We start from the raw sequence: 12,647 nt of genomic DNA on the forward strand, positions 1-12,647 counted from the left end.
CGTAACTTCAACATACCACTTGATGATGAAGTTCCCAACTAAGGAAGGAGTTGGAGAACTAAGGGGGGAACAGACTTAGGCGAGAAGATGTTACAATACATCTCTCAAGAAGGCCTCGAATCCAACTCCTATAGTAATTGGTACAGTAGGTGGTAAAGGTAGGAATGAGCCTAAGGGAGAGCCAGCCGAGCCATTAGAAGACATAGTGGTCGGTGAAGGAAAATTTTTGAAAATTGGGACACAAATCAGTCCCAGGGTCCAAGACGGTCTTGTCACCTTCCTTCGACGGAACTTAGAAGTTTTCGTGTGGACCCATGGAGATATGCTAGGAATCAGTCCTGAAGACATTCTTCACCAACTCAACGTGGATCGAAGTATGAAGCCGGTGAAGCAAACGAGAAGAACGTTCGCTCTTGAACGGAATATATGGCTATAGCTGAAGAAGTAGAGAAGCTTCTCAAGGCTCGTTTTATTGAGGAAGTTTATTATCCCGATTGGTTAGCCAACGTAGTATTGGTTAAAAAATCCAATGGAAAATAGAGGATGTGCGTGGATTTTACCGACCTCAACAAAGTTTGTCCAAAAGACAGCTTTCCATTACCCCATATCGATGCATTGGTGGACTTGACAGCGGGGTATGGCTTACTCAGCTTTATGGACGCTTTCTCTAGTTACAACCAGATATATATGCATCAAGAAGATCGTGAAAAAATTGCATTCATAACCGACCGAGACCTGTACTGTTACAGACTCATGCCTTTCGGTTTGAAGAATGCAGGGGCAACATACCAGAGACTGGTTAACAAAATGTTTTGTGACCAGATCGGATGGAATATGGAGGTATACGTTGATGACATGCTAGACAAGAGTGTGCTACTGCAGAACCATGCACTCAACTTGCAAAAAACGTTTGTAACCTTGAAGAAGTACGGGATGAAGTTGAATCCCTCGAAATGTGCATTTGGAGTCTCATCGGGAAAGTTCCTCGGTTACATGGTGTCGAGCCGAGGAATAGAGGCTAACCCCGAGAAGATACAAGCTGTCTTAGACATGTAGTCTCCAAAAACTTTGAAACAACTCAGGAATTAAAGGGAAGAATAGCGGCACTAAATCGGTTCATTTCACTATCAATCGATAAGTGTCTTCCATTTTTTAAAGTCTTATGAAAGGCCTTTGAATGGACGGACGAATGTGAGGAAGCCTTCGGACAGCTAAAAAAGTATCTAATGAGCTCACCTTTGCTAAGCCAGACGAGGCTTGGGGAAGCACTGTATCTGTACTTAGCTATGTCTCCCACAGCTGTGAGTGCAGCATTAATCCGAAAAGAAGATGGAATTCAGAGGCCTGTGTACTTCATCAGTAAAGCCTTAAGGGGCGTTGAAGAAAGATATCCCCAGATGGAAAAACTGGATTTCGCCTTGATTATAGCGTCTAGAAAACTCCGACTCTACTTTCAAGTGCATACTATAAGGGTATTAACTGAGTATCCTTTGAAGAAGGTTTTAAGAAAGCTAAATCTATCGGGAAGATTAGCTAACTGGGAAATTGAACTGGGAGAATTTGACATTGAGTTTCTCCCTCGGAATTCTCTCAAAGGTCAAGCACTGGCTGATATTTTGGCAGAGTTCACTAATTTGCCGGATGTGACAGGTTGGCCGAATGATGAAACATGGGTAATTTATGTTGATGGATCATCTACGAAGAAGCACGGTGGAGCTAGAATAATGATGATTACCCCGAATGGGGAAGAACTGTGCAGTTCCTTGAAGGTAAAATTTAAAACTACAAATAACGAAGCCGAGTATGAGGCAGTTCTGGCAAGACTTGGTTTCGCTCGAGAAATGGGTGCTAAATTCGTAGAAGTGCGAAGTGATTCCCAAGTCATCGTTGGTCATGTTCGAGGTGAATTCGAAGCCAAGGGGGAAAAGATGAAGTTATACTTGTCGAAAGTACAAGAAATGCAAAGTTTATTTGAGAGGTTCAGCATTGTCAAAGTTTTGAGACCTGAGAATGAGAGAGCAGACAGGTTGGCCCGAATAGCCTCGGCAGCGAATGGGGAGATTGAAGACGAGACACCTGTCCAAATTCTTCCACAGTCATCCATTATCGAGACGGTGTCGGTCTCAACAACCGAGACCATACCCAATTGGCAATTGGAAATCATGGAATACCTGGAAAAAGGAGTCCTCCCGCCAGATCGAAAGTCGGCTATTCAGTTCAAAATAAGAGCTGCATGGTTTACGATGGTAAATGGAATTCTTTACAAGAGGGGTTTCATGTTACCACTCCTCAAGTGTGTTTCAAAAGAAGAGGGAAATTATATTCTCAGAGAGATCCAAGAAGGGATCTGAGAGCCACTCTGGAGCTAGAATACTAGCGCACAAAGCAGTTCGAGCGGGTTTCTATTGGCCCAACATGAATCGGGACTCGGTAGAGTTAGTTAGAAATTGTGACAAATGCCAAAGATTCACTAATGTCACTCACCAACCCCCTGAAAACCTGAGTGCAATCTCTTCACCTTGGCCCTTCTCACAATGGGGGGTAGATATAGTGGGACCATTGCCTCAAAGCAGGGGAGGTGTACGGTTTGTGGTTGGCGCTGTGGATTATTTCACTAAATAGGCAGAGGTTGAAGCCTTAATAAATATCACAGCCAAGGCAATAGAACGGTTTTTGTGGAAGAGCATCATATCCCGGTACGGCATTCCCCATGCATTCGTCACAGATAATTGATGTGCGCCAAATATTGCATATTTGGACCCCTAATTTACTTGTGTTAATCCTTTAGCTGTGTTATTATCTGATGTTCTGTGTTAGTTTTGTGTTTTTAGTATTTTGTAGGTGTTGAAGAAAAAAATACTTTTTGGAAGAAAACATACTTTGAGAAGACCTAGATGATGTGGTTAAGTTTAACCAAATCCAAGAAATGGGTAAATCGGATTAAGGATAAGATTGAATAAAATTTCGAATTGGATTCAAATTCAGATTCTATACGTCTCAGTATTTTGACCATAACTTTTCGTTCACATATCCGATTGAGGTGATTCAAGTGGCGTTGGAAAGCTAACTCAAAATACTACAATTCATTGTGAAATAGGATTTTGCTAATTCGGACGTTTACTATTCCAAAATCGTCCCGTAATTAAATGGTACAAACCTGGACGAATTGTATCCGATTTCAACTTGTAAAACCCTAAGTTTTAGGTCTATAAATAGGGAATTATCAGATTAGTTGAGGGGACTACGAATTTGAAGATTGCAGAGGAGAAAGAAGAGAGTTTAAGGTTTTCCTAACTTTTGAATCTCTACTTTGTGATTCTTATTTGTAAGTACTCGATTTTACATTATGAATTCAATCAATTTTGTTTTGTCTTTCAATAACATGAGAGGCTAAACCTTCAACTAAGGTTGAAGATGAAGCCTCACTTATGATTAGCAACTTTGTTTCATGTATGTAATATTTCCCAATTTAATGGTTTAATTGCTCTATTGTTTTACTTCTAATCAATTGGATTGAATAACTCTTGGATATCTTTTGTGATTCAAGGATACACTTGATGATTTAAGATTATTCAATATAATTGATTGCTTGGTTTTCTTTGTTAAAAATTGGATTTCCCCTGTGATTTATTCTCTGGATACAATTGATGTTTTGATAAAGATTGGATATTTTCTTGTGATTTCTGGATACAGTTAATGATTTGATCGAATATTGGATTTCTTTTGTGATTCGGGTTATGAATGGATACATGAGATCTTTTGATTAATTCTTTGAAGCAATAGTAAAACAAACTTAAGATTTATATGTGAGAACTTTGGAGAATATTATAGATCATGAAATTATGTTGTTATGAATTTGTGAGTGCGGATTCCGAAACCTTAGTGCTTCGTCATAAGATTTTAATCCCTTTAAATTGTTCATGCTTTTGCTTTTTCATTCAAACAAAAAAATCTCTCAAAAATTTGGAACTAGATTAGGGTTTAATTAATTTAGATTTAAAATTGCTTTCAAGAATACAATTCCCTGTAGGTTCGACCTCGCACTTGCAATCCATTAACTACAATTGATTCGTGCACTTGCGAGTTAAATAAATTTGCACAACAAGTTTTTGGCGCCGTTGCCGGGGACTTGTTTATTTTTTGAAACCAATTTATTTCTAAATTAGTTTTATTCTTCTACTAGTTATAATTAAGATTTTATTTTTCTGCAATTTGTTTTGTTTTATTCGTGTTACTAATAAATAAAAAAAAATAAAAAAAGATTTTTCTTTTTGTTTTTTGTTGTTGTTTTGTTTGTGTTACAGCCCTGCTACGATCGAGCACACTTGTGGCCAAGACAGCAACCGCAACAGTTCAGTAGATTTTTGCCATAATCTTTTGGTCCTTTTTTGTGAGTTTTTAGTTTCTGTTTAAATTAATTTCTGCTTGCAATTGTGTTTAGTTAGTTTAATATAATTTAATTTAGTTCAATTCATTTCAGTTTTTAGTTTATTAGTTTGTTAGCTTGTTAGCTTGTTAGTTCCTATTTGCATGTTCGGTCGTAGGGCTTTAAATCTGGAGTTAAACGCTTTTGATCCTGAAATTGAAAGAACAGCGAGAGAGAATCTAAGACAGCCACCAAACTCACCCACCAATTCTCAAAGTTCCGAGTCTGATTCAGAAAAGTCTGTTAAGATGGGAGAACGAAATCAACCTAGATCCCTCAGGGAGCTGTTCGTACCCAATATTACCAACACACCATCGTGTATAGTGTTGCCAGCTACTCGCTTCGAGTTGAAGCCGAGTACAATAGGCCACCTTCCTGCATTTAGAGGATTAGAGAATGAGGATCCATATGTTCATGTGAGGATTTTTTTGGAAATTTGCGACATTGTTAATACGCAAAATGCCCCAGCAGAAGCGGTGCGTCTTCGGTTATTCCCTCTGTCCCTACATGATAGGGCGAAATCCTGGCTACTCAACAATAGACCTGGATCTATCACTTCTTGGGATATGCTGCAAAGCAAATTTTACAACAAATTCTTCCCAATTTCCAAAATCAATAACCTCCGTCTACAGATCACCAATTTCAGACAGAAAGAAGGGGAAAGATTCACCGATAGTTGGGAGAAGTTTAAAGAGCTTACTATAAAATGCCCACCCCACGGGTTTGAGAATGAGGTGCTTGTTCAAATTTTCTATAGGGGACTAACACCAAGTGAGCGAAACTCACTTGAGACTATGAATGGTAGAGAATTCTTAAGTCTTACTGGGGATGAAGCCTATAAGACTTTGGACGAAATGGCTGAACGAGCACAACAATGGGATTTTCAAGATTGTTGGGACAGACAACAACCCGCTCCCAAGACAGGAGGCATCCATGAGGTGAGGAATGATGCTGAATTAAGGGAAGAGTTCAAGGTTCTCAGGCGTCAGTTTGACACTATGGTCTTAAACAAATCAGTGAATGCAGCAGATACTTACCAAGTTGATGCATGCGGGTTATGTGAGAGTCAAATGCATTTCACTCAAAACTGCCCAACTCTGTCAACAGAGTATCCAACTGAGCAAGTCAATGCCTTCAATGAGTACAGAAAACCCACAACTGGACCGTCTTCTGAAACTTACAATCCAGGGTGGCGGAATCACCCTAATTTCTCTTGGAAGCAGAATCAACCACTGAACTAGAGAGATACATCCATTCAAGCTCAGAATCAGTTCAGGCCATCTCACCAAACTCAACCTCCTGCTTATCAATCCACCACTCAAGGGCCACAGCCTGCACCACAGTCATCACTGGAAGACATGATGAAAGCATTCATGCAATCAATGGATAAGAACATACAAGATATGAAGAATGCTACCATGAGTAATTCCCAAGCTGTACAGGAGCTGAGGAATTCCAACATGGCTAATGGCAGAGACATACAAGAACTTAAGCAGGCCATGATCAAGGTAGAAGGACAAGTTGGCCATATAGCAAATCAAGTGGGGGAAAGAGAAAGAGGGAAGTTCCCTAGTCAACCTGTGCCTAACCCAAAAGGGCAATTTGTGATTTGAAGTTCCTCTGCCTCTACGCATGGTCAGGATCATGTACAAGCCATCACCACTTTGAGGTCAGGCAAACAGGTGGATAATCAAGTGGTCATGCCTGAAGAGGCCACTAAGGCTGCAGAAGAGAAGGAAAACCTGGACAAGCCTACGGAAGACACAGGACCGGACATTGCCATTCCGATTACTGAGGATCCTTCCAAAAAGTATATACCCAAGGCTCCGTATCCAGAAAGACTGAAACTGCCAAAGAAGAGCTCGAAGTTCAATGATATTTTGGAAGTGTTCAAGCAAGTGCAGATAAACATTCCATTCCTAGATGCCATCCAGCAAGTGCCTTCTTATGCCAAATTTCTGAAGGATTTGGTCACCATCAAGAGAAAGACGAACGTCCCCAAGAAAGCTTTCCTGACTGAGCAGGTCAGCTCTATCTTGCAATACAAGATGCCTGTAAAGTATAAGGACCCTGGATGTCCTACCATTGCTTGCAAGATTGGTGACAATCGAGTTGAGAAAGCTCTGTTGGATTTGGGTGCCAGTGTAAATCTACTGCCATATTCAGTATTTGTTCAGTTGGGATTGGGAGAATTGAAATCCACTTCAATTACACTTCAGTTGGCTGACAGATCTGTGAAGGTTCCAAGGGGAATTATTGAAGACGTGCTGATCAAAGTTGATAAGTTCTACTACCCTGTGGACTTCATTGTCTTAGATACAGAGATGGAAAATGCAGAAATTCAAGTTCCAATCATATTAGGGCGTCCCTTTTTAGCTACGGCTAATGCCCTAATCAACTGTAGAACTGGAGTCATGAAGATATCATTTGGAAACATGACAGTGGAACTGAACATCTTTGATATCAGCAAGCAGACCATTTGAGTATGAGGAGGTCAGAAGCACATGCTTAATTGAGGAGATAGTAGAGAAAACTGTCAATGAACCAGATATTGAAGACCCCTTGGGAGAATGCCTGATTGCACTGGGAAGTGACATGGCACTGGACACTTTATTGGAACAAGTTGACGCCTTGTTAGACTCAACGCCTGAGATAAAGACGGAGACTACAAAAATTACTTTGACATCGTCCCCTGATCCATCTTCATTAGCAGTTGAGCCTGTCAAGCGGGAGTTGAAGCCTCTACCAGACACCCTGAAGTACAAGTATCTGGATCCTATAGAATCTCTGCCTGTGATCATTGCTGCCGATTTGGATAGTGATCAGGAACATGAGCTGTTAGAAGTTTTGAGAGAGCATAAAGAAGCAATCGGGTTGTCAATAGAAGATATCAAAGGAATCAGCCCTACAGTAGTGATGCATAAGATTCATCTGGAAGAAAATGCTAAAACTTCTCGCGAGCCACAGAGACGGTTGAATCCGGCCATGCAAGAGGTAGTTCGAGCAGAGGTAATTAAACTTCTGGATGCGGGAATCATATACCCAATCTCTGACAGCAAATGGGTGAGTCCCATTCATGTGGTGCCGAAGAAGGCAGGGATTACAGTTATCAAGAACAAGGAAAATGAGTTGGTCCCCACTCGTGTGCAGTCAGGATGGAGAGTGTGCATTGACTACAGGAAGTTAAATGCCGTGACAAGAAAAGACCATTTTCCTCTACCTTTCATCGATCAGATGTTGGAGAGATTGGCAGGCCATGAGTACTACTGTTTCCTTGATGGTTACTCCGGCTACAACCAAATTCCACTGGACCCCGAAGATCAAGAGAAGACTACTTTCACTTGTCCGTTCGGTACGTTTGCCTATCGCCGTATGCCGTTTGGATTGTGCAATGCACCCGCCACTTTTCAGCGATGTATGATCAGCATCTTTTCAGATATGGTTGAACGTCACCTGGAGATCTTCATGGATGACTTCTCAGTCTTTGGTTCATCATTTAGGGAATGTCTACATCATCTCACATTGGTGCTGGTACGGTGCAAGGAGAAGAATTTGGTTCTGAATTGGGAAAAATGCCACTTCATGGTGAAACAAGGAATTGTTTTAGGGCATGTAATTTCCCACAAAGGTATTGAGGTTGACAGAGCTAAGGTTGATCTGATATCTAACCTTCCGCCCCCGCGGACAGTTAAGGAGGTTCGGTCATTTCTGGGACATGCTGGGTTCTACAGAAGATTCATCAAGGACTTCAGCAAGATAGCAAGACCTCTATGTAATCTATTGGCAAAAGATGTTCCTTTTGACTTCAATGACAAGTGCCAAACAGCCTTTGAGATTCTGAAAAAGACCTTAACTTCTACACCAATCATTCAGCCACCTAATTGGGGGGTTCCGTTCGAGATAATGTGTGATGCCTCTGATTATGCTATGGGAGCCGTTTTGGGTCAGCGAGTAGAGAAGATTCCGCATGTCATATACTATGCCAGCAAGACTCTGAATGATGCACAACTTAACTACTCCACTACTGAAAAGGAGTTGTTAGCTGTAGTGTTTGCTTTGGATAAGTTTAGATCTTACTTGCTAGGGTCTAAAGTCATAGTCTACTCGGATCATGCTGCACTAAAATATCTATTGTCAAAGAAAGATGCTAAATCTCGTCTCATCCGGTGGATTCTGTTGCTGCAAGAGTTTGATATTGAAATTCGGGACAAGAAGGGTTCCGAGAATGTGGTAGCTGACCATCTATCTAGGCTGGTTGTGGACTTCAATGAAAATGCTGTGCCGATTGCTGAGACATTCCCTGATGAACAACTTATGCACATCTCTCAAAATCCTGCACCATGGTGCGCAGACATAGTGAACTACCTTGTCACTGCCCAAATGCCATCACATTGGACTAGGCAAGACAAATCAAAATTCTTGGCTGGGGCAAAGTACTTCTTTTGGAATGATCCTTACCTGTTCAAATACTGCCCAGATCAGATTATAAGGAGATGCATTCCTGAAAATGACCAGCAAAATGTCCTATCTTTTTGCCATGATCATGCATGTGGAGGCCACTTCAGTTCTAAAAAGACGGCGGCGAAGATTCTTCAAAGTGGATTCTATTGGCCCTCCATTTTTCGAGATGCCCATGCCTACTGTTCAGCCTGTGATAGATGCCAGAAGTTGGGGAGCATTGGAAGAAGGAATATGATGCCGCTGAACCCGATCCTTATTGTGGAGTTGTTTGATGTTTGGGGCATTGATTTCATGGGTCCCTTCCCTAATTCTTATGGGTATCTTTTCATCCTTGTGGCGGTGGATTATGTTTCCAAGTGGGTGGAGGCTATTGCCTGCAAGACTAATGATCACAGAGTCGTGTTGCAATTTTTGAAAGAAAATGTGTTCGCACGTTTTGGGACACCACGTGCCATCATCAGTGATGGGGGGAAGCATTTTTGCAACCGATATTTTGAGCAACTCATGAAGAAGTATGGTATTACTCATAAAGTTGCAACTCCCTACCAAAACATTTTGAGAAGATCATTTGAAGTTGGTCAAAAAGTCCTCCTTTACAACTCACGTCTGCATCTGTTTCCAGGAAAGCTCAAATCCCGATGGACTGGACCATTCATAGTGCGTGCAGTTTCTACTCATGGAGCCATCGAAATCCAGGATCCTAAGAATGGAAGTGTTCTCAAGGTCAATGGTCAGCGGTTGAAGCCATTCTTGGAACTGGAAATTTCGGAGAGTGAGGAATTGCCTTTGGAAGATCCTACATCGTCTACTTAATCATCAGCGGTGAAAAGTCTGGCTGAAGACTGTAAACTTAGCGCTTATGGGAGGCATTCCTTTTTCTTTGGTATTTTTAGTCATTTTTTGTGTTGTTTAGTCTATCTTCATTTTTGTTTTATTTTTGTGTTTTTCAGGACAGGTGTTATTATGAGTAAGTTTGGGGGTCGTCTCTTTGCTCACTCTGGTTCCTTATACCTCTTGGTATTGTGTTTCTGCCTACATTGAGGACAATGTGTGATTCAAGTTTGGGGGTATGGAAAAACACTTTGTCTATCTTTGTCTATTTATTTTTGTTTTTTATTTGTTTAGTTTTATTTGTCTTTTTGTGTTTTTTTAAAAAAAAAAATTTGAAAAAAAAAAAATTATGCTATGTTTTTGTCAAGTTTGAGTTAAACTGTGACTGTGGTTTGCATTTCATTAGCTTTCTTAAAGGGTTGAACACATCATTATGTCATTTGGAGTCTGAGTCCTTTGACTTATTTTTGGGTAAAAGAGATTTCACTTGTTTTGAGATAAATTTTTATGAGCACATTAGCATGTTTTCTGTGAGGTATGATGTTTGAGCTTAAGCTTGTTCTCTTTGAGATTTGTTGGATGACCTATTGATGAATAACCATTGGCTTGCAAGATATAAAAAAATAAAAAAGTAAATAAATAAATAAAAAGAGAAGGAAAAAGAAAAGAAAGATCATGTTGAGTTTTTCGTTGAGTAACCGGACCTCTTGCCTCATTAAGCATTGAGTGTTCGTGTCAAAAGGTGTGAAATTCAATATTGATTTAAGATATGGCTAGTCTGGCTTCGTAGCCTTGTTGACTTAAGTTACTAAGCCCTTAGAGATGTTTTACATCTAGTGCCCTAAAGCCACCTGGCTTGGGAGTCATTGGCCTAACACTTGTTACATGGGTCAATTAGAAAGCTTAAGGGAGTTAGACACTACAAAGTCTGTTAAAAAAAAAAAAAAAAAAATTGCATATCTTGCCTTGGTTGTTTCATCTGTTAGGGATTCTTACAAATTTTATAGAACTTGTCTTGAGTTTAAGCTGAAAGCTTCATGATTGTATGCTAATTACACTTTACACATTTCAGAACATATGAAGTCTAAATTGTTCATTTATGAGTGATTTGATTCTGGATTTCCTTTTGATAGTGATGATGGTGTTTGTCTTTTTAAGTTTGCTCATAAATAAGAACCATGGTTTATGTGAAACTTCTTTCTTGTTAACAACATAGTACTACAATGTTTGTGGGTATCATTCCTGTTAAGCCCTCACGAGACTTCACTCGTCCACTAGGGATGCCTAGGGGTTTAAAAGGCTTGTTGCATATGCTAAATGCAATCGTCTCTCCCACGAAAGAGGATTTATGTTTTGTTTTGTTTTGTTTTCATTCTATTTTTCGTTTTGTTTTGCTAAGGGACTAGCAAAAGTTAAGTTTGGGGGTGTTTGATGTGTGCCAAATATTGCATATTTGGACCCCTTAATTTACTTGTGTTAATCCTTTAGCTGTGTTATTATCTGATGTTCTGTGTTAGTTTTGTGTTTTTAGTATTTTGTAGGTGTTGAAGAAAAAATACTTTTTGGAAGAAAACATACTTTGAGAAGACCTAGATGATGTGGTTAAGTTTAACCAAATCCAAGAAATGGGTAAATCGGATTAAGGATAAGATTGAATAAAATTTCGAATTGGATTCAAATTCAGATTCTATACGTCTCAGTATTTTGACCATAACTTTTCGCTCACATATCCGATTGAGGTGATTCAAGTGGCATTGGAAAGATAACTCAAAATACTACAATTCATTGTGAAATAGGAGTTTGCTAGTTCGGACGTTTACTATTCCAAAATCGTCCCGTAATTAAATGGTACAAACCTGGACGAATTGTATCCGATTTCAACTTGTAAAACCCTAAGTTTTAGGTCTATAAATAGGGAATTATCAGATTAGTTGAGGGGACTACGAATTTGAAGATTGCAGAGGAGAAAGAAGAGAGTTTAAGGTTTTCCTAACTTTTGAATCTCTACTTTGTGATTCTTATTTGTAAGTACTCGATTTTACATTATGAATTCAATCAATTTTGTTTTGTCTTTCAATAACATGAGAGGCTAAACCTTCAACTAAGGTTGAAGATGAAGCCTCACTTATGATTAACAACTTTGTTTCATGTATGTAATATTTCCCAATTTAATGGTTTAATTGCTCTATTGTTTTACTTCTAATCAATTGGATTGAATAACTCTTGGATATCTTTTGTGATTCAAGGATACACTTGATGATTTAAGATTATTCAATATAATTGATTGCTTGGTTTTCTTTGTTAAAAATTGGATTTCCCCTGTGATTTATTCTCTGGATACAATTGATGTTTTGATAAAGATTGGATATTTTCTTGTGATTTACGGATACAGTTAATGATTTGATCGAATATTGGATTTCTTTTGTGATTTGGGTTATGAATGGATACATGGGATCTTTTGATTAATTCTTTGAAGCAATAGTAAAACAAACTTAAGATTTATATGTGAGAACTTTGGAGAATATTATAGATCATGAAATTATGTTGTTATGAATTTGTGAGTGCGGATTCCGAAACCTTAGTGCTTCGTCATAAGATTTTAATCACTTTAAATTGTTCATGCTTTTGCTTTTTCATTCAAACAAAAAAATCTCTCAAAAATTTGGAACTAGATTAGGGTTTAATTAATTTAGATTTAAAATTGCTTTCAAGAATACAATTCCCTGTGGGTTCGACCTCGCACTTGCAATCCATTAACTACAATTGATTCGTGCACTTGCGAGTTAAATAAATTTGCACAACAATAATGGCAGGCAATTTGACTGCGACTCATTCCGAGACTAGTGTGCCAAGCTCCGGGTAAGGAACTACAACTCATCTCCAGGGCATTCCCAGGCTAACGAACAAGTGGAGGCTACCAACAAAACGA

General features: G+C 39.3%; 1 protein-coding gene and 1 non-coding gene across 2 annotated transcripts; one reads left to right on the forward strand and one right to left on the reverse strand.

Moving 5' to 3' along the window:
• The first annotated feature begins 1,226 nt into the window (after positions 1–1,226).
• LOC132167505 (uncharacterized) lies at positions 1,227–2,351 on the forward strand. The gene has a single exon (XM_059578503.1). It carries the CDS (start codon positions 1,227–1,229, stop codon positions 2,349–2,351), a length of 1,125 nt encoding a protein of 374 aa, XP_059434486.1.
• Positions 2,352–5,043: 2,692 nt separating this feature from the next.
• On the reverse strand, positions 5,044–5,150 carry LOC132168285 (small nucleolar RNA R71). The gene has a single exon (XR_009438803.1). It is a non-coding gene; the product is annotated as a small nucleolar RNA R71 (small nucleolar RNA).
• Positions 5,151–12,647: the final 7,497 nt, after the last annotated feature.

The sequence above is a fragment of the Corylus avellana genome, chromosome ca1 (genome assembly GCF_901000735.1).
Source record: "Corylus avellana chromosome ca1, CavTom2PMs-1.0".
Classification (NCBI taxonomy): Eukaryota; Viridiplantae; Streptophyta; class Magnoliopsida; order Fagales; family Betulaceae; genus Corylus; species Corylus avellana.